At 44.0% G+C, this 24,829-nt stretch overlaps 9 protein-coding genes across 11 annotated transcripts; all 9 read right to left on the bottom strand.

The window, feature by feature from the left end:
* Positions 1 to 617: 617 nt before the first annotated feature.
* Or35 (odorant receptor 35) lies at positions 618 to 3,400 on the bottom strand. The gene is made up of 5 exons (XM_076819614.1): positions 2,306 to 3,400; positions 2,135 to 2,234; positions 1,257 to 1,367; positions 1,012 to 1,167; positions 618 to 934 (listed from the first exon to the last, which is right to left on the bottom strand). Exons 1-5 carry the CDS (start codon positions 3,184 to 3,186, stop codon positions 881 to 883), a joined length of 1,302 nt encoding a protein of 433 aa, XP_076675729.1. The 5' UTR covers positions 3,187 to 3,400; the 3' UTR covers positions 618 to 880.
* LOC143372935 (odorant receptor 13a-like) lies at positions 2,830 to 5,739 on the bottom strand. Of its 2 annotated transcripts, XM_076819610.1 has the most exons (5): positions 4,469 to 5,732; positions 4,298 to 4,397; positions 4,004 to 4,114; positions 3,778 to 3,933; positions 3,519 to 3,694 (listed from the first exon to the last, which is right to left on the bottom strand). In XM_076819610.1, the coding sequence occupies exons 1-5, from the start codon at positions 5,269 to 5,271 to the stop codon at positions 3,644 to 3,646; spliced, it is 1,221 nt and encodes a 406-aa protein (XP_076675725.1). In that variant the 5' UTR covers positions 5,272 to 5,732; the 3' UTR covers positions 3,519 to 3,643. The 2 variants fall into 2 exon arrangements, 1 of the variants encoding a protein (XP_076675725.1); XR_013086395.1 differs by lacking the exon at positions 3,519 to 3,694 and adding an exon at positions 2,830 to 2,945 and having other exon boundaries at positions 3,778 to 4,114; positions 4,469 to 5,739.
* Positions 5,740 to 5,764: 25 nt separating this feature from the next.
* On the bottom strand, positions 5,765 to 7,632 carry LOC143372939 (uncharacterized). The gene is given in 4 exon segments (XM_076819615.1): positions 5,765 to 5,988; positions 6,077 to 6,187; positions 6,373 to 6,540; positions 6,542 to 7,632. Coding segments are annotated over 4 exon segments (1,305 nt in total). The 5' UTR covers positions 7,346 to 7,632; the 3' UTR covers positions 5,765 to 5,766.
* Positions 7,631 to 9,430, bottom strand: LOC143372936 (odorant receptor 4-like). The gene is made up of 5 exons (XM_076819611.1): positions 8,628 to 9,430; positions 8,458 to 8,557; positions 8,158 to 8,268; positions 7,932 to 8,087; positions 7,631 to 7,837 (listed from the first exon to the last, which is right to left on the bottom strand). Exons 1-5 carry the CDS (start codon positions 9,428 to 9,430, stop codon positions 7,787 to 7,789), a joined length of 1,221 nt encoding a protein of 406 aa, XP_076675726.1. The 3' UTR covers positions 7,631 to 7,786.
* Positions 9,431 to 11,476: 2,046 nt separating this feature from the next.
* On the bottom strand, positions 11,477 to 12,298 carry LOC143372937 (uncharacterized). Its single transcript, XM_076819613.1, has one exon. The coding sequence runs from the start codon at positions 12,296 to 12,298 to the stop codon at positions 11,492 to 11,494; it is 807 nt and encodes a 268-aa protein (XP_076675728.1). The 3' UTR covers positions 11,477 to 11,491.
* Positions 12,299 to 13,352: 1,054 nt separating this feature from the next.
* Positions 13,353 to 15,571, bottom strand: LOC143372894 (uncharacterized). Its single transcript, XM_076819514.1, has 5 exons — positions 14,707 to 15,571; positions 14,514 to 14,613; positions 14,107 to 14,217; positions 13,548 to 13,703; positions 13,353 to 13,471 (listed from the first exon to the last, which is right to left on the bottom strand). Exons 1-5 carry the CDS (start codon positions 15,507 to 15,509, stop codon positions 13,421 to 13,423), a joined length of 1,221 nt encoding a protein of 406 aa, XP_076675629.1. The 5' UTR covers positions 15,510 to 15,571; the 3' UTR covers positions 13,353 to 13,420.
* A 778-nt stretch (positions 15,572 to 16,349) lies between these two features.
* Positions 16,350 to 19,022, bottom strand: LOC143373009 (uncharacterized). Its single transcript, XM_076819762.1, has 5 exons — positions 18,054 to 19,022; positions 17,884 to 17,983; positions 17,563 to 17,673; positions 16,518 to 16,673; positions 16,350 to 16,441 (listed from the first exon to the last, which is right to left on the bottom strand). Exons 1-5 carry the CDS (start codon positions 18,854 to 18,856, stop codon positions 16,391 to 16,393), a joined length of 1,221 nt encoding a protein of 406 aa, XP_076675877.1. The 5' UTR covers positions 18,857 to 19,022; the 3' UTR covers positions 16,350 to 16,390.
* Positions 19,023 to 19,049: 27 nt separating this feature from the next.
* On the bottom strand, positions 19,050 to 22,181 carry LOC143373008 (uncharacterized). Of its 2 annotated transcripts, XM_076819761.1 has the most exons (5): positions 20,829 to 22,181; positions 20,659 to 20,758; positions 19,677 to 19,787; positions 19,448 to 19,603; positions 19,053 to 19,354 (listed from the first exon to the last, which is right to left on the bottom strand). In XM_076819761.1, exons 1-5 carry the CDS (start codon positions 21,629 to 21,631, stop codon positions 19,304 to 19,306), a joined length of 1,221 nt encoding a protein of 406 aa, XP_076675876.1. In that variant the 5' UTR covers positions 21,632 to 22,181; the 3' UTR covers positions 19,053 to 19,303. The 2 variants fall into 2 exon arrangements, with proteins under 2 accessions (XP_076675875.1, XP_076675876.1); XM_076819760.1 differs by having other exon boundaries at positions 19,050 to 19,603; positions 20,829 to 21,679.
* LOC143373010 (odorant receptor 4-like) lies at positions 22,012 to 24,703 on the bottom strand. Its single transcript, XM_076819763.1, has 5 exons — positions 23,773 to 24,703; positions 23,603 to 23,702; positions 22,459 to 22,569; positions 22,233 to 22,388; positions 22,012 to 22,141 (listed from the first exon to the last, which is right to left on the bottom strand). Exons 1-5 carry the CDS (start codon positions 24,573 to 24,575, stop codon positions 22,091 to 22,093), a joined length of 1,221 nt encoding a protein of 406 aa, XP_076675878.1. The 5' UTR covers positions 24,576 to 24,703; the 3' UTR covers positions 22,012 to 22,090.
* Between the last annotated feature and the right edge of the window lie 126 nt (positions 24,704 to 24,829).

Raw genomic sequence — 24,829 nt, 5'->3', positions numbered from 1 at the left:
TCAACCCGTACCCTGTGAATCGATTGCAGAGTCGCTAACGCACGTGTTGCTGGATTGCTGCGAGACAATTGCTGTGTGCAACCAATGCAGGGGGTGAAATTGATAGGGCGAGTCTTAAGGGGGTACTCTAGTGTAACTTCCCGTTTTTCAACGCCATCTTCGGGAATTTATTTAACAAAAACTATGAGTTTATATTGTCCGACGTTTTGCCTGCATATTAAGGTATGTTTGGAATAATACTAGGAATTTTTTGAGGGATTGTTGTAGTCATATAAAATGGAAAAATTAAGGTTTACTTTCACGGACGAGTTTCTATCTTGTAAAATATTAATTTTGCAGAACGAAAACAGTCGGAAAAATTTTTATTAAAAATCCAACATTTTTTTCAAAATGCTGTCATTCTGCAAATCTTTATTCTTAGGGGGCCTCCGTAGTTCCAATAGCGACAGCCATAAGAAAGAAAATAAACCTTAGTTTTTCCATTTTAGATGATTATGACAGTCCTTAATATGCAAACACACCTTACTACGCAAGCAAAACGTCAGGCAGTGTAAACTTACAGTTTTTGTTAAACAGATTCCCGAAGGTGGGGTTGTAAAACGGGTAGTTACCTACGCTAGAGTACCCCCTTAAGGGAGAAGGCACGATCGAAGAAACATTTAGGTATAATATTCGAATGTATTGGGCATGATTGTGAAATTAAAGTTCCTCCAAGGAAATTGGATTAAATTGATTGCGCACAGAGGTAGATAAGGTTCTCGATCGATTATACGCACGATATCCATAGTTATCCGTAATTTTCAAGAATTTTTATAAGTTAGATGGTCAGGGATGGGTGTTCCATCAAACTATTAATCGATGTGAATCGAGGGACTCTTCCTCACGTCGTCAGCGTACGAAGCAGGCTGAAATATGTCAGCGACGATTTCAATACCTGCAATGCAAAGGATTACAATCGGGGAGCTGCTGGTGTCCGAGGTATCCACACGCCCGCGGTACTTAGGTACTCACGCTGCAGAAACTGCTCAAGGACAACCCGACGAGTTTCCCTGCTGTCAACTTCACGGAATAGTTCGACACAGAGGATATCAGTATCAACCCAAGAGCCTCTTTCCGTGGCAAACGATACCACTCGATCTTGTAAGCCGTTAATCCGACCATTCCACACTACGGCATTGAAACGGAAGTAATGGGTGTCTGTCAACCGACTGGCAAGACGAAACGATCGTTACCGTGCCCATGGATAAATTAGATACCTGTTCGGATAGAGTTTCACCAATGTAACACAGTATGAAGATATTGAAGGTGAAGGATACGAGCAACGTACAATAGGTCAGTGTCCCTACAGTCTCGCTCTGCTCCCACTCCTGGAAAACTGACAAACGAGTCATGTAATCGCGGTTTCAAACATTCCCGCGCGTCAGTGATAACGCGAACACCTAAGTACAGATCGCGCAATATAATTTTACCCCCGAGCGGCGACCAGCGGCGACTGACAAGGGGAGGACACCATGTGGTAGACACCGATTTTGACGAGCCTTGGCACGATGGATCCATTTCGAAAATAAGTAAATAGGTGTCCGAGCGTTTCAGCCAATAAGCCTTAATAATAGAGATATTTACATGTAAATTATTAAAAATTTCATAGTGTCCGTGAGGTTTTAGTGGGTAAAAATCCCACGCTACCCTGGCGCCCGCGGGAGATTCCCTTCTGGAGGCGTAGGGGTGCCTTTTGAAGATGTCTCCACGTTAAAAAAACTTTATAAATTTTTTTTACGAAGTATTTTTTTATAAATAATTTTTTAACTTGGGGAAACCTTCAAAAGGCACCCCAACTCCTTCAGAGGGGAATCCCCCGGGAGCGCCAGGGTAGTGTGGGATTTTTACACATTAAAACCCCAGGCCACTATGAAATTTTTAATAATTTCCATGTAAATATTTCTATTATTAAGGCCCGTTGACAGAAACGCTCGGACACCTATTTACTTATTTTCGACATAGATCCCTCGTGTCAAGGCTCGTCAAAATCGGTGTCCACCACATGGTGTCCTCCCCTTGTGAGTTGACGACTGCTGACGACGGTCGGCGACAAAATTATATTGCGCGATCTGTAAGCTTCACGTGTATTCCCTACCGTGAGTAAATAATAACCCAGGAAACATATGTTCATCGTGCAGCCCACGAACTCGACGAAGCATATCTCGTTCAGGAGCTCCTCCACTCGAGCTATGAAGCTAAAAATTCCCTGGATCTCATCCCCCCGCGTTTACTCAAGTCCCCGACAGAAATCCCCAAAGCTCTTTACCTGAGTATCCGCAGGTGATGCTCGACGATCGCGCCCAATCGTTCTCTAGGGGAGTCCAGGTCGCCCTTCTCCGTCGCCCCGTCCACCAGTTTGTCCAGTTTCCCCAGGAGGATTCTGAATTGGCCGCAGGTGTGCATGACGAACACCGCGGCGAGGCCGCAAGCGCCGACGGTGACGGAGTATATGACGAATCCAGCTAGGCACTGCAGGAGTTGCACGATCTCGAAGAACGGGCTGGCTCGCGGGTCCAGGAGGCCGCGGTAGATGGGGAACGCCTGGGAGCGGACGGTCTCGTTGTCGATGATCTCCGTTCTGTGCGTGCACAAGGGCATCACGGTGGTGTAGAAGAATCCGCCGGAGTACATGAACGCCGCGCAGATGATCGCCAGCTTCCGACCGATCCTGGCGTTCTCTGTCATGATGGCTCTGTCGTCGTCGCGCTGCTCCGCGTCCATTTGACACCAGTCGGCGCGAACGTGCTGGATGCAGTTGCTGATTTCCGTGCCGCGGGACAGGAGGACGTAGTACTTGATGGCAGCCATCACGCAGAAGCTCAGCGGGCCGATCATCTTTATCTTGGTGTCGAGGTCGCCCGTTTTGTCGAGAAAGGTGCACAGAGCGCAGGGGACGAGCAGGAACCCTATGAGAAAGGAACTGATGAACGCCAGCACCACGGAATTGATCTTCTCCGCGGTGGTCAGGCACAATGACCACGGCCAAACGCCTATCGATTTCAGGAGCCAGTGATTTATTTGAACGCTGTACGTCCAGTCCCTGCGGGGCGGAGCGTTGACCCTGATCATCGCCGCGGTCATGAATGATACCGGCCGGGACGAACGTGCATGCGTGACTGACGGGGCTAAGGTGTACGGCGATAACATCGATTACCAAAGTTTTCGTTTCGCGCATGTGCTACCGCCTTCCTCCGATTTGTTGCAATAACGTGGATTCAGGGGGTGCGCCAGTGCAGCTGAACCCTTCGAACCACCAGTTGATACGTCACATAGCGCGTAACCGCGATTGTTCAGCGCTAGTTGAAAGAGGGCTTTGCGAGGAAGCTTCCCAGGGGGAGGATTATAATCTTCTTTTAGCATCTAGGTACGTAGTTTGCGTTCCTTCCATTCTTGGGAAGTAAAGTTTTGTCAGGGAGGATATGAATTCTTTTACGGCTAGTACGGATGATACAGAATCGCGAACAGTTCATTCGTAACGAGTGCTTTCTATCAATATTGTATTTTACTAGCAACTTCATTATTATACATTCGAAAGTATAAAATTTCACACGTCTGTATATTTTGCATACAATTATGTTACGAGTTATCGACGCGAGCGTTTGCGTCACGTCGTTTGACGCAGCAGATTCAAATACGCGAAAGAGGTTTTCATCACCTGGAATAACATATGATCTTTTGCACGTAGAAAGGAAAGAGGGAATGATGAATTTCTTCGTTTACAGAAACAAACATACTTACGTCGCCGAACGTGTAAACGGACATGTGAAAGAGCTTCCCAGCGGTAATTTTGATAACCATACTGGACCGTGCGATGATTAGTATCAAGTCAAGGACGTTTTTGTAAGGTAAATAGTACCAATCAGTCATGTACACCACCTCGCCAACTTTCTTGCACTGTTAAGAATTCGCTCGGTGAATCACGTTCACCAATCTGATAATTGCTTTCGCCAATCGTCTCTATTACCTGTTCTGCGAGCACCTCACCGATATAGCATACTATAAAAATGTTGAAGGTCATAGAGAAAAGTATCATGAAATACGTGGTGAGATTTTGAAAATCGTGATCGGACCATTCCTAAAAGAACAAATGCATCTTTTACATTTACAAACGGGCCAACGATGCGTTGAAAGATCCAAGCGTCGGTGGCGATAATTCTTTTGCGAATGAATTGCGCAGAAGGAAAAGTCAATTACTTGTGAAAATATTGCAAGAGGACTGTAGGACAATTTCATACGAACAGAAACATTCTCAGCCTACCGTCAGAATATAATAGCCGAGCATGCATATACCCAACGTGCATTTAAACAGTTCCGAGAAGCATATTCGATGCATCACGTCTTCGATGCGCGATATGAAGCTGTAATCAACAGACGCGTTAATCATAGAAATACCACACTGGCAAGGAACCACGGAATATTTCGATGTTACCTTAATACACGCAGATGGTGCTCTACGATCGTTCCTATATCGCTGAAATAAGCACCCTTACCGCATCCCCCTGATTCATTCACGTATTCGGTAATCCAAGTCATCAGGATACTCAGCTGACCACAGGCATGAGCCGCGAAGACTGCATCCAGACTAAAAGCTGCAACCGCACTAGAATTCACGATGAAACCCGACAGAAACTGCGAGGCGAGTACGATTTCATTCATAGGGCTGCTGTCCACGTTAAATAGCTTCTTATAGAACGCACAGGGCAGCATGTGCACTGTTCTGGTCTCGTTTCCAACCTGAACGATCTGGGTGGACAACGCTGTAACTAGGCAGTAGGAAAGTACCCCACCTTGCATGAACGCCGCACAGAAACCAGCCACGTACCGCCCGAATTTAGCGTTCTTCAGCATCACGCGTTGGTCCTTTACTCTGGTTATAATCTGCCAATCGGCTTCCAAGTGCTCCACGCACAATCGTATCTCTTTCCTTCGCAACAGCAGCGTGGTGTAGTTGATTCCTCCCACGAACCAGTGGCTCAGGGGGCCGAGGACTCTCAGCTTCTTTCGAATGTCTTCATTCTCGAGCATGATGTGCAGCATGCAAGGGATCACCGTAAACGATATCGAGCAGTAACATACGGCGATCAAAATGATGGAAACGATCCGTTCGTGCCTGGAGGTGGAGGAGGACCAAGGCCAAGCGCCTATCGGTTTCAGGTACCATCGATTCAGCTGAAGACTGTAATCGCTTAAGTTGCCGAGGTTGGTCTCTATGACTGGGGATTCTTTGGTCATCGTGGTCACTCATCGAATACGAGCAAACTACTGGGTTGAATACTCTATAGGGGAGGATCACGGTGGATATAATGCATACCTGGTTGCACAACGCCTGCGCCGGTTTCTCTGAACGGCAGCGCGCTGATCGATTTTCTGTTGTCACAGCAACTTGTTGCGGTGGTGAACGCAGTAGTGCTTGGTGCAGTTGCGTGCACGCATCGAATAATCATGAAGTCATCTTTCTAACAGTGTACGTACCGGTTTTGTAGTGCAATGCGAACTGCGATGGAACGTTTGTGCGATATCTCGGATGGTAGTACGGTGAAGGAAAACAGACAATTTGTGTCTAGGATTTTGCGGAATATTGTATTTTGCAAGCGTCATGGAGAACTCTGCAAATCTATCTACAAATCTACACAAGCTACAAGTTGTTTTATGTTGTCTGACGCAACAGATTTAAATAGGCGAATGAGGTCTTCATTACCTGGAATAACATACGGCCTTATTGATCGATTAAGCCGAGACAGGTGAGGGATGACTGTTTCGTACCGGTGTTACAGAAACACGTGATATACGTACATCGGCGAAAGTGTAAATGGACATGTGAAATAGCTTCCCAGCGGTGATTTTGATCACCACGCTTGACCGTGCGATGATCATTATCAGGTCAAGAATGTTTTTGTAAGGTAAATAGTACCAGTCGGTCATGTACACTACTTCACCAACTTTACTGCACTGTTAAGAATTCGTTCGGTGAATCTCGTTCACGGTCTTATAATTCCTCTCGCCTAGCGTTCGCCCCGTACTTACGTGTCTCTATTACCTGCTCTGTAAGCACTTCACCGATATAACAGAATATGAAAATGTTGAACGTCACGGAACAAAGTAGCATTACAGACGTCGTCACATTTTGAAAATCGCGTGCAGGCCAATCCTATAAGAACAAATGCTCCTTTTACTTTTTCAAACGGCTAATAATGCATTAGATTCTAATGCATCGTTCCATCTAATAATTAGAAGGTAAAGGTATGCATGTGATGCCTAGAATGTCGCGAAAAATCGGCAAGCAGGTTTAAAGTTCAATCGCACAGGTGGAGACAGGTTGCATTGTCGGCGTACCGTCAGAATGTAATACCCAAGCATGCATATATCCAACGTGCACCTAAACAATTCCAAGAAACATATTCGATGCATCACGTCTTCGATACGCGATATGAAGCTGCAATTAATGTACACGATAATTACCGAAATATACCAGCTAAGGATCCACGGAGTATCTTTAATGTTACCTTAAGATCCGCAGATGATGTTCCACAACCACACCTACTTCGTTGATATTAGCACCTTTATTGTGTTCCCGTGACTCATTCACGTATTCAGTTACCCAAATCATGAGGATGTTCAGCTGACCGCAGGCATGGGCCGCGAAGACCGCAGCCAGACTAAAAGCTGCCACTGCACTGGAGTTCACGATAAAACCCGAAAGGAACTGCGAGGCGAGGACTATTTCGTTCATAGGGCTGCCATCCACGTTCAACAGCTTCTTGTAAAAAGCACAGGGCAACAAGTGAACTACCCTAGTTCCGTTCCCGACGCGAATGACCTCCGAGGACAACGCTGTTACAATGCAGTAGCAGAGCACTCCGCCTTGCATGAACCCAGCACAGAAAATAGCCACGTAGCGACCGAATTTAGCGTTCTTCACCATCACGCTCTGATCTTTCGCTCTAGTCATGATCCTCCAATCCATCTCGATATGCTCCACGCAGTATCGTATCTCCTTGCTGCGTAACAGCAGCGTGGTGTAATTCATTCCTCCCACGAACCAGTGGCTCAGGGGGCCAAGTATCCTCAGCTTCTTTTGAATATCCTCATCCTCCAGCACGATGTGCAGTATGCAAGGGATCACCGTGAACGATATCGAGCAATAGCAGAGGATGTTCAAAACGATAGAAACGAATCGTTGGTGTCTAGTGGTAGCGGAGGACGAAGGCCAAGCGCCTATCGGTTTCAGATACCATCGGTTCAGTTGGAGACTGTAATTGCTCAGATCGCCAAGAGTGGCGTGGGTGCCTGCGGATTCGTTGTTCATTGTCGTCACTCATCGAAGACGAGGAAACTACTGAATTGTGTATTCTACCGGGGGGGACGATCACGGTGCACAGCTGAATGCAGAACGCCTGCGCAGGGTTTCCCTGAACGACTATTTGCGGATCGATTTTATTTAGTCGGGGCAACTTGTTGCAGTGATGGACGCAACTATGTTTGCAAAGAGAACAAGTGCAGTGTGCGTGCACGCGTCGAATAATGGTGGACTCGCGGGGGGTGCGCACGCGACGTATTCCTAACTCTCTGGCTGCTTTACAGTGCGATATTGAGATTTACGGTGAAATGCTTGTACGATTTCTTACATGATAGTAGGTTGAGTGAATATAGACCATTTGTGCCCGGATCATTTCGGAGTATTATATTTTGCAAGCGGTGTACGAACTTTGCACGACGATATACATGTTTATACATGTAACTAGTTGTTTTACGTCATTTGACGCAGTAGATTTAAATAGGCGAAAGAGGTTTTTATCACCTGGAACGACATACGATTTTATTGATTTGCTGAAGAGAGGACAGGCGACAAATCACTAAATTGGTACTAGAGTTAGGGGATCGAACATACTCACATCACCGAACGTGTAAACGGACATGTGAAAGAGCTTCCCGGCAGTGATTTTGGTAACCACGTTGGACCGTGCAATGATCGGTATCAAGTCGAGGATGTTTTTGCAAGGTAAACAGTACCAATCAGTCATGTACACCACCTCGCCAACTTTCTTGCACTGTTAAGAATTCGCTCGGTGAATCTCGTTCGCGAATCTGATAATTGCTTTCGCCAATCGTCTCTATTACCTGTTGCGTGAGCTCCTCGCCTATGTAGCATACTATAAAAATGTTGAAGGTCATAGAGAAAAGTATCATGAAATACGTGGTTAGATTTTGAAAATCGTGATCGGACCATTCCTAAAAGAACAAATACTTCTTTTACTTTTACAAACGGGCCAACGATACGTTGAAAGATCCAAGCGTCGGCGGCGATAATTCTTTTAAAAATGAATTGCACAGAAGGAGAAGTAAATTATTGCCCTTGTGGAGATATTATAAGAGGATTGTAGGACAATTTCATACAGAACAGAAACATTCTCAGCCTACCGTCAGAATATAATAGCCGAGCATGCATATACCGAAAGTGCACCTAAACAATTCCAAGAAACATATTCGATGCATCACGTCTTCGATGCGCGATATGAAGCTGAAATTAACACGCACGATAATCGCAGAAATATGTCAGCTAAGAAATCACAGAGTACCTTGAATGTTACCTTAAGATCCGCAGATGATGCTCCACGATCACTCCTAATTCGTTGAAAGAACTACTCTTACCGCGCTCCCCTGATTCATTCACGTATTCGGTAACCCATGTCGCCAGGACATTCAGCTGACCACACGTATGAGCCGCGAAGACTGCAGCAAGACTGAAAGCTGCAACTGCACTGGAGTTCACGATGAAACCCGACAGAAACTGCGAGGCGAGGACGATTTGGTTCGTACGGCTGTTATCCACGTTCAATAGCTTCTTATAGAACGCACAGGGCAGCATGTGCACTGTTCTGGTCTCGTTTCCAACCTGAACGATCTGGGTGGACAACGCTGTAACAAGGCAGTAGGAAAGTACCCCACCTTGCATGAACGCAGCACAGAAACCAGCCACGTAGCGCCCGAATTTAGCGTTCTTCAGCATCACGCGTTGGTCTTTTACTCTGGTTATAATCTTCCAATCGTCTTCCAAGTGCTCCACGCACAATCGTATCTCTTTCCTTCGCAACAGCAGCGTGGTGTAGTTGATTCCCCCCACGAACCAGTGGCTCAGGGGGCCGAGGACTCTCAGCTTCTGTCGAATGTCTTCATTCTCGAGCATGATGTGCAGCATGCATGGGATCACCGTAAACGATATCGAGCAGTAACATACGGCGATCAAAATGATAGAAACGATCCGTTCGTGCTTAAGGGTAGGTAGGGATGGAGGCCAAGCGCCTATCGGTTTCAGGTACCATCGATTCAGCTGAAGGCTGTAAGCGCTCAAGTTGCCGAGGGTGGTCTGTGTGATCGGGGATTCGCTGGTCATCGTGGGCGCTCATCGATGACGAGCGAACTACTGGGTTGGATATTCTACAGGGGGCGGTCGCCTTGCATATATCCGATTGCAAAACGCCTGCGCAGGTTTTTCTGAACGGCAGCGCGGTGATCGATTTTCTTCGGTCATAGCAACATGTTGCGGTGGTGAACGCAGCTGTGTTTTGCAAGGAGGACTGGTCCAGTTTGCGTGCATGCATCTAATAATCATGAAGCCATCTTTTTAACAGTGTGCCAGTGATTGCGGACTATAATGAAATGTTTGTGTGACGTTCCAGATGGTGGTAGGTTCGAATGAATACATACAGACCACTGGAGTCTAGAATTTTACGGAATAGTGTATTTCACAAGCGTTCTGGGAACTCTGTAAATCTATCTAAAAATCGCCTAAGCTAAAAGTTGGTTTATGTTGTTTGGCACAACAGATTTAAGTAGGCGAAGGAGGTCTTCATTACCTGGAATAACATACGGTCTTGTTGATTTATTAAGCGGGGACAGGTGAGGGATGACTGTTTCGTACCGGTGTTACAGAAACACGTGATGTACGTACCTCAGCGAAAGTGTAAATGGACATGTGAAACAGCTTCCCAGCGGTGATTTTGAACAGCATGCTGGACCGTGAGATGATCATTATCAGGTCAAGAATGTCTTTGTGAGGTAAATAGTACCAGTTGGTCATGTACACCACTTCACCAACTTTACTGCACTGTTAAGAATTTGCTCGGTGAATCTCGTTCGCGGTGTTATAATTGCTTTCGTCTATCGTCGCCCTGTATTTATGTGTCTCTATTACCTGCTCTGTAAGCACTTCACCCATATAACAGAATATGAAAATGTTGAAAGTCACAGAACAAAGTAGCACGAAAGACGTCGCCGCATTTTTAAAATTGCCTGCAGGCCAATCCTATAAGAATAAATGCTTCTTTTACTTTTTCAAATGCGCTAATGATGCACTAGAAGTTACAAGTATGGATGATGTATGTAATGTCTAAATTAACTGTAGCGAGTGATCAGCAAGTGCCGGGTTATCCACTTAACACGGAACCCGCGTTCGCGAGAACAGATGCCTCGCGTGAAGAGGTCGACAGAAACTGTGACAATTATTAATTAATCATGAAATAAATGTAATTTTGTAACTATTATCGTATCTGTTCCGATAAAAGTGTTATAACATAAAAGTTTTATTTTTAAAACTTTTATTCCTTATATTTTTGTGTGATTGAGAAATTTTCATTTTCTTGAAAGTAGAAAAAAGTTCTAGTTAAACAGGAACATTTACTCTACTTTGAAAAAGTTAAAGTTGTGACAAGCAGATTTTCTGGAAATGCTGTTGATGTAGTAGATAGATATGAAATTGAAATCTTAAGCCGTTCGGTGAAAATAATTGTATAAAAATCACTATCTGCTTTCACTTCTATATTTATCCAGCTTTTAATTTCTTAAATAATAATCTAACTCAAAAAGTACATGACCCTCGAGATCTTTTATTAACCGAAAATAAAATAACTGTTAAAACTGAACTCTTTCAACAGAGTTACAGTGCTAATATACAAAGTTAACTTATGACAGAAAAGAAATGATTTACAAGTTAAAACTTCAACAATATGACATTCGTTTATAAAAATTAACAGTTTCTTTCGACCCCTGCTTGCGTGGTTTTTTCCAGACAATCGCCTCGACATTTATCCCCAGGGAAAACGTCACAAAAAACCTGAGCGAGGCATGAGTACCTGCATTCAAAATCCAATTTCTTCTTTAGAACAAGGACTGACTAACTGACCATTCATCTGCTCTCGCTGCGCACGGGTTCTGAGTTAAATAGATCGCCCTATAATTTTACTAAATCAATCGCACAGGGGGGATAAGTTGCATTTCCTGCGTACCAGCAGAATGTAATAACCAAGTATGCATATACCCAGCGTGCACCTAAACAATTCCAAAAAACATATTCGGGACATCACGTCTTCGATATACGATATGAAACTGAAATTAATATAAGTACACGATAATCACAGAATTAAACCAGCCAAGGAATCGCAGAGTGTCAATAATATTACCGTAAGATACGCAGCTGGTACTCTACAACCACACCTATGCTGGTGATCTGGGCACCTGTATTATGTTCTCCTGATTCATTCACGTATTCAGTGATCCAATCCATCAGGACGTTCAGCTGACCGCAGGCATGAGCCGCGAAGACTGCGCCCAGACTAAAAGCTGCAACTGCAGTGTAGGTGACCACGAAACCCGACAGGAGCTGCGAGGCAAGGACGATTTCGTTCATAGGGCTAGCATCCACGTTCAACAGCTTCTTGTAAAACGGACTGGGCAACAGGTGAACTATCCTAGTCTCGTTCCCGACGTAGACGGTCTTCGTGGACAACGATGTTACCACGCAGTGGGAAAGTATTCCACCTTGCATGAATGCAGCACAGAAAGCGACTGCGTAGCGACCGAATTTAGCATGCTGCAGCATCACGCATTGGTCCTTCGCTCTCGTTATCATCCTCCAATCCATCTGAATGTGCTCCACGCAGTATCGTATATCGTTGCCTCGCAGCAGCAGCGTGGTGTAGTTGATTCCTCCCACCAGCCAGTGGCTCAGGGGGCCAAGTTCCCTCAGCTTTATTTGAAAGTCTTCTTTCTCGAAAATGATGTGCAGGATACAAGGGATCAACGTAAACGATATCGAACAGTAACATACGACGATCAAAATGATAGAAACGATTCGTTCCTGTCTAGAGGTAGAAGGAAAAGAAGGCCAAACGCCTATCGGTTTCAGGTACCATCGATTCAGCTGAAGGCTGTAATCGCTCAAGTTGCCGAGGGTCGTCTGTGAGGCCGGGGATTCGTTTGTCATCGTGGTCACTCATCGACAACGAGGAAACTACTGAACTGAGTATTCTGCGGGGAACGATTGTGGTGCACTTGGTTGCACAGCGTCTGCGCAGTTTCCTTTCGACGACCGTTCGCTGATCGATTTTTCTGTGGCTATAACGACTTGTTGCGGTGGTGAACACAACTATGTTTGCAAGCTGGACTGGTGCAGTCAGTGTGTACGCATCGAATAATCAGGAACTCATATGTGCTGCGTGTGCGTGCCGACTAACAATGTACGAACTCACGGGGGTGGGCGCGCGTATCATTTTCACAGGCTTGTAGTTTCGCAGTTTGACATTAGGAAATATGATGAGATGTTTGTTTGGTGTTTTAATGGGAGAGGTGTAGCTAGAGATTTTTGAAAAATCGATTTGTCGATTTGTATATTTTCCTGGAGTAAAACATCTTGAAAATATTCCCTGACGGTGTCAAGTTAATCCGAACAAATTTACAAAGTTCTCTGTGTGTAAGTAAGTAGGTAGGTGTTCCTCGGTGTAGCGCTCAGACCCAAAATATTAAACGCGTTTTCCTGAAAAACATGTTTTCAAAGTCGTTGACACACATAACTGAAAAATTAACGAACCTATTTACTCGAGGCTTTGAAGACTTGTTTTAGGGTTGAAAATCTAAGCGCTATCGGGAGCTTTTTCTTCTTTTTTACCTAGATTTTTTTTATATTCGAAAAACGAGCGATTTTTTGCCAAATATCGATCCCGATAGCGCCTACATAATTTCATATATTATATAAAAAATTTCGAATTTTCAATTTTGGATGATCCTATACAGAGCTACTCGGGCATCGCCTATAACTCACAAACCTTTCAATATTTTTTACCAGAAGAAATACTGAAATATCCGTAATATGTACACTTTCCAATAGACTAATGTTTAATAATAAAAGTTTAACGGTTATTGTAGAAAAAATTCAAAAAGAAGCATGTTGTTTTGACCGTTGTAGGTGGGTCTCCCGCCTTAAGTGGTAATACAGGTTGAGTGAATATGAACCGCTTGATTCCAAAATTGTACAGAATATTGTATTTTACAAGCAATATTTATCTAGAATTTTATACACGGTACAAGTTATTTCGCGTGTGCTTCTTCGTCACGTCATTTGGCGCAACAGGTTCAAATACGCGAAAGCGGTCTTCATCACCTGGAAGGGCATGCAATCTCATGGATTCAATAAGAACCATCGAATCTGTATTTACATGGGCATTAACTATACTTACATCGCCGAATGTGTATACAGACATGTGGATCAACTTTCCCGCGGTCATCTTAATTACCACGCTTGACCTCGCGATGATCAGTGACAGGTCGAGAATCACTTTATCAGGCAAGTAATACCAGTTCGTCATGTACACCACTTCACCGACTTTTTTGCACTATTGAGAATTCATTGGATAAGCCTTTGTGGCAATCTTACATGGGAAGTTAGGCAATCCGGGAATTCAGAAAATTATGCACCTCTATGTGCAAGTAGATCATGCGTAAGACAAACCTATTTTTTATTTTTTTTTTGGTGCCATAAGGCAGTCTTGTAGGGGTGGGGGTGAAATCATCCCTTGGAAAAAATATAGGATTTTCTTTTTCAGGGAATATCCCGAGAACGGTGAGAGATATTGAAAGGAAGTTTAAACAAAAGTTGCACCTTTTTTATATATACAAATCTGCGTAAAAGTAATCATTGAATTAAGGATTGGTAATGGGGCAACTTGAATATTATAGATTTTTCAATAATTATTTTTACGAAGGTTGCCTAACTTCACTCGTTAACACTACTGTTACCTGTTCCGTTAGTATTTCTCCGATGTAACAAACTGTGAAGACGTTGAAAGCCATGGATATGAGTATAATAAAATGTATGGATAAGGTTCGAACATCGTGATCAGACCACTCCTAGAAAAACGGATACATTGTGTCGATCAACCGCATCGATGGCCTTTTACGATCTTAATTATCAAAACAGCAAGTAAATTATTCAAATCGTTGGGAAATCTATTTAAACTGTATTGCACACGGAGAATTCATGAAAAATAAGTGATACGATCCTTGAACGCGCAATCTCTCAATTTCCACGTAGAATAAATCCTGGATTCCGTGTTCAAAGATACTTCGATGGTAGAGGACGAATTGTAACCCGCGAGGAATAAACATTCTGACGTAATTTATAGTGTGCAATACCTTGAGCGTACCATGAGGATGTAATAACCAAGCATGCATATATCCAGCGTGCACTTGAACACTTCCATAAAACATATCCGATTCATCACATTCTCTATATATGATATGAAGCTGCAATCAAAATTCGTAGAAGTCACAGGAATCGAGGACCAATCGCCTTTCCAATAGAAACATCAAAATACAATCATCTGAACATCAGTTTACCTTAAGACCCGCAGATGATGATCCACGATTGTCCTGATTTCATTCAAGTACATCTTGCTGGACCGCGTTTCCGAGTCATTAACAAATTCGGTGATCCAGGTCATTAGGACATCCAGTTGACCACAGGCATGAGCCGCGAAGACGGCAGCCAGACTGAAAGCACCGACCGCACTGGAGTTCACGATGAAACCCGACAGAAACTGAGAGACGAGGACGATTTCATTCATAGGGCTGCTGTCCACGTTCAATAGCTTCTTATAAACTTCGCAGGGCAGCATGTGGACTGTTCGCGTCTCGTTTTCAACGCGAACGATCTGTGTGGACAACGCTGTTATCAAGCAGTAGGAGAGTACTCCACCTTGCATGAACGCAGCGCAGAACACTGCCACGTAGCGACCGAATTTAGCGTTCTTCAGCATCACGTGTTGGTCCTTCGCTCTCGTTATGATCTTCCAATCGGCCTCCATGTGCTCTACACACCGGTATATCTCCTTGCTGCGCAACAGCAGCGCGGTATAATTGATCCCTCCTACGAACCAGTGGATCAGAGGACCGAGCAGCTTCAGTTTCCTATAAATTTCTTCATCTTCCAGCACGATGTTCAGGAAGCTAGGGACCACCGTGAACGATATCGAGCAGTAACAGATGACGATTAGAATAGTCGAAACGATTCGTTTATGCTTAGGGGTGGAAGAGGACGAAGGCCAAGCGCCTATCGGCTTCAGGTACCAGCGATTCAGTTGAAGACTGTAATTGCTCAGATCGCCAAGTTTGGACGGGGTGTCTGTGGATTCGTCGGTCATCGTCGTCACTCATTGAAGACCAGCAAGCTACTGAATCGAGTATTCTACAGGGGAGGATCATGGTGCATGTACCTACCTGGTTGCACAGCGCCTGCGCAGTTTTCTTTCGCTGATCGATATTTCTGTGGTCATAGCAGCTTGTTGCGGTGGTGAACACAACTGTTTGTACAGCTGGACTGGTACAGTTCGTGTGTACACATCGAATGCTGAGGAACTCATGTGTGTCGCGTGTGCGATCCGACAAACAATGTATGAGCTCATGCGGGTGACGCGCGATATCATTTTCAGAGGTTTGTAAAGTTTTGCATTTTGACATTTGGAATTATGATGAGATGTTTGTTTGGTGTGTTAATGTAGGGCCCGGAGAAAAGGGAAAGCCGCGGTGTGCTGGGACTAGAATCCAAGCCATGTGCGTGCTGGTCAGCCGCCTAACCCAGTGGTGTCGAACTACCCCGCTCCGAGAGCCGCACGTGTCGGCCCGCAACTTGCACGAGACACGGCAGGGAGAGAGTGCGGCACCCGGAGGAGAAATTCATCAGAGTGAAGTAGATGAGGAGGGAGTCGTTCTCCTACGGCTCTACGCAGCAGGCGAAGAGGAGAAGGAGCCACTAGTTCGACACCGCCGGCCTAACCGATTCCCCCATGCCGACTCCCCGATATTTCTCTGTTTCGGACTCCTCTTAAGGGGCCACCACCTATGGGCTCCACTCGCACCATAGGCCGTCTTCTCCTAGCCTGCCGAACTCCTACATTAAGTGGTAATACAGGTTGAGTGAATATGAACCGGTTGATTCCAAAATTGTACAGAATATTGTATTTTACAAGCGGTATTTATCTAGAATTTTATACACGCTACAAGTTATTTAGCGTATGCGTCTTTGTCACGTTGTTTGGCGCAATAGGTTTAAATATGCAAAAGCGGTCTTCATCACCTGGAATGGCATGCGATTTCATGGAGTCAATAAGAACCATCGAATGTGTATTTGCATGGGCATTAACCGTACTTACATCGCCGAATGTGTATACAGACATGTGGATCAACTTTCCCGCGGTCATCTTAATTACCACACTTGACCTCGCGATGATCAGTAACAGGTCGAGAACCGCTTTATCAGGTAAGTAATACCAGTTCGTCATGTACACCACTTCACCGACTTTTTTGCACTATTGAGAATTCATCGGATAAGCCTTGGTGGCACTCTTGCAAGCAGAGACCAGAAATAACAGTTATTTTTTAAATTTTTCGAAAAAAATCATTGTGGAAATGTTAATTCTTATTCAAATGGAAGTCGGTCTTCATTAAATACTGCATACATTTTTCGAAAAATGAAATGATTAAAAAATATTAATATTTATCTGTTTTGGTTGCTGGTAACCATTATTGTCAACGGAAATATTTTTTGGGCACTAATAACCATTATTTACGACAGAAATATTTTTTGCTCACTAATAACCATTATTGACGACGGAAATATTTTTTGCTCACTAATAACCATTATTGAGGACGGAAATTGTTTTCGGTTGCGAATAACCATTATCGATGACCAGATTTTTTTTTGGTTACGAATAACCATGTCAATAATGATTATTCATAACCAAAATCATTTAAAGCAAGATATTAATTCTTATGACATAACTTTTAAAATTTAGGATAAAACAGTTATGGTCTCTGCTTGCAAGGGAAGTTAGGCAATCCGGAAATTCAGAAAATTATGCACCTTTACGTGCAAGTAGAGTAGTTTATGCGTAAAACAAACCTATTTTTACGCAGGTTTGTAGATATAATAATAAAGACACAACTTTTGTTTACACTCCTTTTCGACATCTCTCACTGTCCTCGAGATATTCCCTGAAAAAGAAAATCCTGTATTTTTTCCAAGGGGTGATTTCACTCCCTATAACCCCAATATGGCACCAAAAAAATAGGGTTGTCTCACGCATGAACTATTCTACTTGCGCACAAAATTGCATAATTTTCCGAATATCCGGGTTGTCTAATTTCCCTTGCTAGTCAGTTCCAGTACATTACCCCGCGTTAGCCTTCCTCTGTTACCTGTTCCGTTAGAATTTCTCCGATATAACAAATAGTGAAGACGTTGAAAGACATGGATGTGAGTATAATGGCATAAATAGTTAATGTTTGAACATCGCGATCAGGCCACTCCTAGAAAAACGGATACTTTGTGTTGATCAATCGCTTCGATGATGTTTTGCAATCTTAATTAGTAAAACAGCAAATAAGTTATTTACAAAGTTGGGAAATCTATTTCAACTGTATTGCACTCGGAGAATTCATGAAAAATAAGTGATACGATCATTGAACATGCAATAAATATTCTGACGTATATTATAGTGTACAATATCTTGAGCGTACCATCAGAATGTAATAGCCAATCATGCATATATCCAGCGTGGATCTAAACAGTTCCAAGAAACATATTCGATGCATCAAGTCTTCGATACGCGATATGAAGCTGTAATTAATATACACGATAATCACCCAGAAATGCCAGCTATAGACCCACCGAATATCTTTAACGTTACCTTAAGACCCGCAGATGATGCTCGACAACCACCCGTATTTCGCTGCAATAAGCACCGTTACTGTGCCTCCCTGATTCATTCACGTATTCAGTAACCCAAGTCATGAAGACATCCATTTGACCGCAGGCATGAGCCGCGAAGACCGCCGCCAGGCTATAAGCTGCAACTGCACTTGAGTTCACAACGAACCCCGACAGAAACTGTGAGGCAAGGACAATTTCGTTCATAGGACTGGTATCCACGTTCAACAGCCTCTTGTAAACCGCACAGGGCAGCAGGTGTACCGTTCTGGTTCCGTTCCCAACGTAAACGATCCTCGTGGAGAACCCTATTACAACACAGTAAGAGAGAACTGCACCTTGCATGAACGCAGCGCAGAAGGTAGCCACGTAGCGACCGAATTTAGCATTTTTCAGCATCACGCTTTGGTCCTTCGCTCTCGTTATCCTCCTCCAATCCATCTCCATGTGCTCCACGCAGTATCGTATCTCCTTGCTGCGTATCAGCAGCGTGGTATAATTGATTCCTCCCACGATCCAGTGGCTCAAGGGGCCAACCATCCTCAGCTTCTTTCGAATATCTTCGTCCTCGAGCAGCATGTACAGCATGCAGGGGATCACCGTGAACGATATCGAGCAATAACAGACTACGATCAAAATGATAGAAACGATTCGTTGGAGTCTAGTGGTAGCGGTGGACGGGGGCCATGCGCCTATTGGTTTCAGGTACCAGCGGTTCAGTTGAAGACTGTAATCGCTCAAGTTGCCGAGGTTGGTCTCTATGACTGGGGATACGTTGGTCATCGTGGTCACTCATTGAAGACGAGCAAACTACTGTGTTGAGTATTCGGCGGGGGACGATCACCCGTGCATATATCACGTTGCACAACGCTTGCGCAGTGTGCTGATCGATCTTGCATGGTGGTAGCAACTTTTTACGGCGGTGAAAGCAGGTACATATGTTTGTGAGCTAAGCTAGTGCAGTCTGTGTGTACGCATCGAATAATGAGGAACTCATGGGGTTCTGGCCGCGGTAGCTTTTTACCTGTGCGGCGATTTTACAATGCGACGTTGCGAATTTTAATGAGATGTGACTATGGTGTTTCAGATCGGTGGAGGGTGATTGAATACACACCATTTCAGCCCACGTTCGTATGGAATATTGTATTTTACAAGTGATACACGAAGTTTGCGTACCTATCTACAAATTTATACATACATCCTACCAATTGTCTTACGTGCCCGTTTCCGTCACATCGTGCGGCGCAGTATGTTCAAATACGCAAATGAGGTCTTTATTATCTGAAATAACGCACGGTCTTAACGAATTCAATGTGGATAATCTTTGCGAGAAATGGCCAATTTGTTTCCTGTTAACGAAGCAGATATACTTACATCACCGAACGTGTAAACGGACATGGGAATCAGCTTCCCAGCTGTGATCCTGGTCACCACACTTGACCGTGCGATGATCATGATCAGGTCGAGAGCGTTTTTGTAAGGTAAGTGATACCAATTTGTCATGTAAACCACTTCGCCAATTTCCTTGCACTGTTAAGAATTCGCTCGGTGAATCTCGTTCACTGTGCTGTATCATCGCGCAGTATTAACGTGTTTTTGTTACCTGTTCTGTGAGCGCCTCGCCGATATAACATACTATGAAAATGTTGAAAGTCATAGAAATCAGTAGCATGAAATATGTCGTCTGATATTGAACATTGTGGTCTGACCATTCCTAAAACAAGAAGTACTCCCTTTACTTTTTAAACGATTTCTATTCACCTTCGATCCTCTGTTTGTATGTATGTTTGTTGTATGTAAGTTTGTTTGGTTCAAATCTGGAAACTTTATTTTAACCAATTTCATCTATCCGATAGACTTGAAACTTCGCTGGCGTACGTAGTTTTGGATGACAATACAAAATTATGAGAAAAAAACACTGAGGGTTTTAAAAATTACCCAGTCATCAATAAATGTAACACAACCACAACTCCAAACGATATGAAATCACCCTATAACCACAAATCAAATCAATTCAATCGACACTAAATCAGCATATAAGCAAAAATGTATATAAAATTTTTAAGTTACACGATTTTATTTAAAATGCACTAAAAACTGAAAAATAATTATTTTCTTGTACCTACTACAATTCCGATGGTGTTTTTCCACTTTAAATAAAATCGTGGAGCAGGATAAGTCGTAACAACATATGAATCAATTTAATACAGAATCCAGCGTCGAAATGAATTTGTTGAGATATCATGCTCCACGATTTTTAAAAAACACCATCGAAATCGTAGTACAAGATACGAATTATTTTATAGTTCTTAGTGCATTTTAAATAAACTTGTTTAACTTGAAATTTGTTATATATATTTTTTTTATTTATAGATACGGGCGAATGCGAGCCGATATTGCGCACGAACTATCGCGGACAGTTCGGGAAATTTGAAAATCAATCGTAGTTGGGGAAGAATCGCATTCCTGGCATATCACTGATGAAAGATTCGATTTTAATAAATCGCTCGCAAATTTTATTTTTCTCACGTATTGAAAAGAACAGGTGTACTTAGTATGCCCAATTTCTACCACTTTCAGCGTACCGTCAGAATGTAATAGCCAATCAGACATATATTCAGCGAGCACTTAAACATTTCCATAAAAGATATCCTATTCATCACGTCTTCGATACGCGATATGAAGCTGCAATTAACACATACCACAATCATAGCAATTCACCAGCGTGAGAACCACAGAATATCTCGAATGATACCTTAAAACTCGCAGATGGTGCTCCACGATCTCTCCTATTTCGTTGATTCGAACGCCCTTACTGTACTTCCCTGATTCGTTGCCGTACTCTGTAACCATTGTCACCAGGACACTCAACTGGCCGCCGGCATGAGCCGCGAAGACCGCAGCCAGGCTAAAAGCTGCAACCGCACTGGAGTTCACGATGAAACTCGACAGAAACTGCGAGGCAATGACGATTTCGTTCGTGGGACTGGTATCGACGTCCAACAGCTTCTTGTAGAACACACAGGGCAACACGTGCACCGCTCGGGTCTCGTTTCCAACTTGAATGACCTGCGTGGTCAACGCTGTTACCAGACAGTAGGATAGCACTCCGCCTTGCATGAATGTACCGCAGAAGGCTGCCACGTAGCGACCGTATTGGGCGTTCTTCAGCATCACGTACTGGTCCTTCGCTCTGGTTATAACCCTCCAATCCGTCTCAATGTGCTCCACGCAGTATTGTATCTCTTTGCTCCGCAACAGCAGCGTGGTATAGTTGATTCCTCCCACGATCCAGTGGGTCAGAGGGCCGAGTACCCTCACCGTCTTTCGAATGTCTTCGTGCTCGAGTATGACGTGCAGCGTGCAAGGGATCACCGTAAACGATATCGAACAATAACACAGGACGATCAAAATGATAGAAACGATTCGTTCGTGCCTAGAGGTAGAGGAGTGCGAAGGCCAAGCGCCTATCGGTTTCAGGTACCATCGATTCAGCTGAAGGCTGTAATCGCTCAGGTCGCCGAGGTTGGCCTGGGTGCCTGCGGATTCGCTGGTCATTGTGGTCACTCATCGAAGACGAGGAAACTACTGAATTCTGTATTCAATTGAGGGCGATTGCGGTGCATTTACCTGGTTGCACAACGCCTGCGCAAGTTCTCCGAACGGCAGCCCCGCTGATCGATTTTGTTTTGTCAGAACGACTTGTTGCGGGGGTGAATGCAGCTATGTTTGGAAGCACAGCTGGGGTAGTTTGCGTGCACGCGTCGAAACGAAACGAAGTCACGGGGGTTGGCACGCGATAGCTTTTTAACGGCGGACCAGTTTTACAGTGTAACATTGCGAGTCATGACGAAGCGGTAGCGTGACGCCTGGGGTGGAAGGAGGGTGAATGAATATAGATCGTTTCAGCCTAAAATAATGCGCAATATCGCATTTTACAAGCGATAAACGACGTTTGCGTATTTATCTGCAAATGTACACATACAGTCTACAAGTGGTTTTATGCTCGCGGTCGTGTCACGTCGTTTCACGTAGCAGATTTAAGTATGCAAATGCGGTCTTTATCACCTGCAATAGTGCTCGGTATTAACGATTTAATATGGATACACCTGTGTCAAATGTACAATTTCTTCCCTGTTAACGAAGCAGATATACTTACGCTACCGAACGTGTAAACGGACATATGAATCATCTTCCCAGCTGTGATCTTGGTCACCACACTTGACCGTGCGATGACCATGATCAGGTCACGGGCGTTTTTGTAAGGTAACTGGTACCAGTCTGTCATGTAAACCACTTCGCCAATTTTGTGGCACTGTTAAGAATTCGCTCGGTGAATCTCGATCAGGGTTTCATATCGCTCGCTATTATCGCGCTTTTATTACCTGTTCTGTGAGCACCTCGCCGATATAACAGACTATGAAAATGTTGAAGCTCGTAGACATCAGTACCATGAAATACGCGGTTATACTTTGATAATTGTGATCCGGCCATTCCTAAAACAAGAAATGCTTCTTTCACTTTTTTAAACGGGCAAGTGGTAAACTAGAAGATACAATTATCGATATGATGCATGAAATGACACAGACAGATCGGGAGATTTCTTTTTAAAAATCAATAATACCCGGGGAAAGATTGCATTCCTGACATATCATTCGTCAGAGTAACTTTTATTATTCTAATGTATGAAAAGCAACGAGTGTGCTTAGTATTCACAATTTCGATCACTTTCAGCGTTCCGTCAGAATGTAATAGCCAAGTTATTACATTACAAGGAAATTTGTATCGGACCGAAACAACTCCTAAAACAACAAATTCGGTAAATGTTTACTTTAAGGGAGGATTCTCCTATTTCAGTGACCTTGACTTATGTTGTTAAAGTCATCATTCTGAACAACATTTCCTTCTAAACTTCTCGGCGCTCGGTTTTGGTTTGCGAGATATTCGCAAGAAACTTCACTTAACACTAGAACTACCGAATTTAACACATACTCAAATTGGTTCGCTACCATGCTTTACGCGCCCCCGCCCTAATTCAACCCCAACCAATACTAATAGCGTCGGCTGTGGAACAGTCGACGGCGACGAGGAGATGGTTGTGTTAGTAACGTCTGTATTGACAGATTTCAATGTAGGTACCTGCAAATATGCCAAGCTATATCGAATATCTCGTAAACCAAAGCCTAGCGCCAAAAGGTTTAAAGGGAAATGTTCAGAAACCTGGACAACATATGTGAAACTCAAAGTCATCGGAGTATCCTCCCCTAAAGTAAACATTTACCACAAATTCTTCTTTTACTTTCTTATATGGGCTAATGTGGCACTGTAAAACGCAAGTATCGATATAACGCGTGAAATGGTGCAGAAAGAATTCTTATCAAGGCCACTTGTAGTTGGGGAAAATTATATTCCTGACATATCATTGTCAGAGATTCGATTCTAATAAATCTCTTGCGAATTTGATAATGTTGATGTATGGAAAACAACGTGTGTAGTTTGTATACACAAATTCAACCACTTTCAGCGTACCGTCAGAATGTAATAGCCGAGCATGCATATATTGAACGTGGACCTAAACAATTCCAAGAAACATATTCGTTGCATCACGGCTTCGATGCGCGATATGAAGCTGCAATCAATACGCACGATAATTACAGAGATGTATCAGCTAACGAATCACAGAGTACCTTTAATGTTACCTTAAGACCCGCAGATGATGCTCCACAACCACGCGTATCTCGCCGGAATAAGAATCTTTATTTTCCCTCCCTGTTTCATTCACGTATTCGGTGACCCAAGTCATCAGGACATCCAGCTGTCCGCAGGCATGTGCGGTGAACACCGCAGCCAGACTAAAAATTGCTACTGCACTTGAGTTCACGATCAAACCCGACAGACACTGCAAGAGAAAGACGATTTCGTTCATAGGGCTGGCATCCACGTTCAGCAGCTTCTTATACACCGCACAGGGCAGAATGTGCACTGTTCTGGTCCTGTTTCCAACGTAAACGATCTCGGTGGAGAACCAGGTTACAACACAGTATAAGGAAAGTCCGCCTTGCATGAACCCAGCACAGAAAGCAGCCACGTAGCGACCGAATTTAGCGTTCAACAGCATCGCGCTTTGATCCTTCGCTCTCGTTATCGTCCTCCAATCCGCCTGGATGTGCTCCATGCATTGTCGTATCTCTTTGCTGCGCAACAGCAGCGTGGTATAATTTAACCCTCCCACGAACCAGTGGCTCAGGGGCCCAAGTGCCCTCAGCTTCAGTTGAATGTCTGCATCCTCGAGCGTGACGTAAAGTATGCAAGGGATTAACGTAAAGGATATTGTGCAATAGCAGAGTACGTTCACAACGAAAGAAGCGACTCGTTGGAGCCTAGTTGTAGCGTAGGTCGCTGGCCAGGCGCCTATCGGTTTGAGGCACCAGCGACTCAGTTGAAGACTGTAATCGCTCGCATCGCCAAGAGTTGCCTGGATCACTGCCGATTCGTTGGTCATCGTGGTCACTCATCGAAGACGACTGTCCTGAGTATTCTACAGGGGAGAATCGCGGTGCATATACCTGAGGGCACAACGCCTGCGCAGGTTTCTCTGAACGACAGCTTGCGGATCGATATTATTTAGTCAGTGCAACTTGTTGCGGTGGTGAGTAGCGGCTGCAGTTTATGTTCACCCGTCGAGTCATGATGAACTCATTGGGGTTTGCTCGCGATATCTTTTTATCGGAGCAAGTAGCTTACGTGGTAGTGACG

Source organism: Andrena cerasifolii, chromosome 9 (assembly GCF_050908995.1).
Source record: "Andrena cerasifolii isolate SP2316 chromosome 9, iyAndCera1_principal, whole genome shotgun sequence".
Taxonomy (NCBI): domain Eukaryota; kingdom Metazoa; phylum Arthropoda; class Insecta; order Hymenoptera; family Andrenidae; genus Andrena; species Andrena cerasifolii.
Note: the sequence above shows the minus strand (reverse complement) of the source record. Positions and strands in the feature narration are given on the sequence as shown.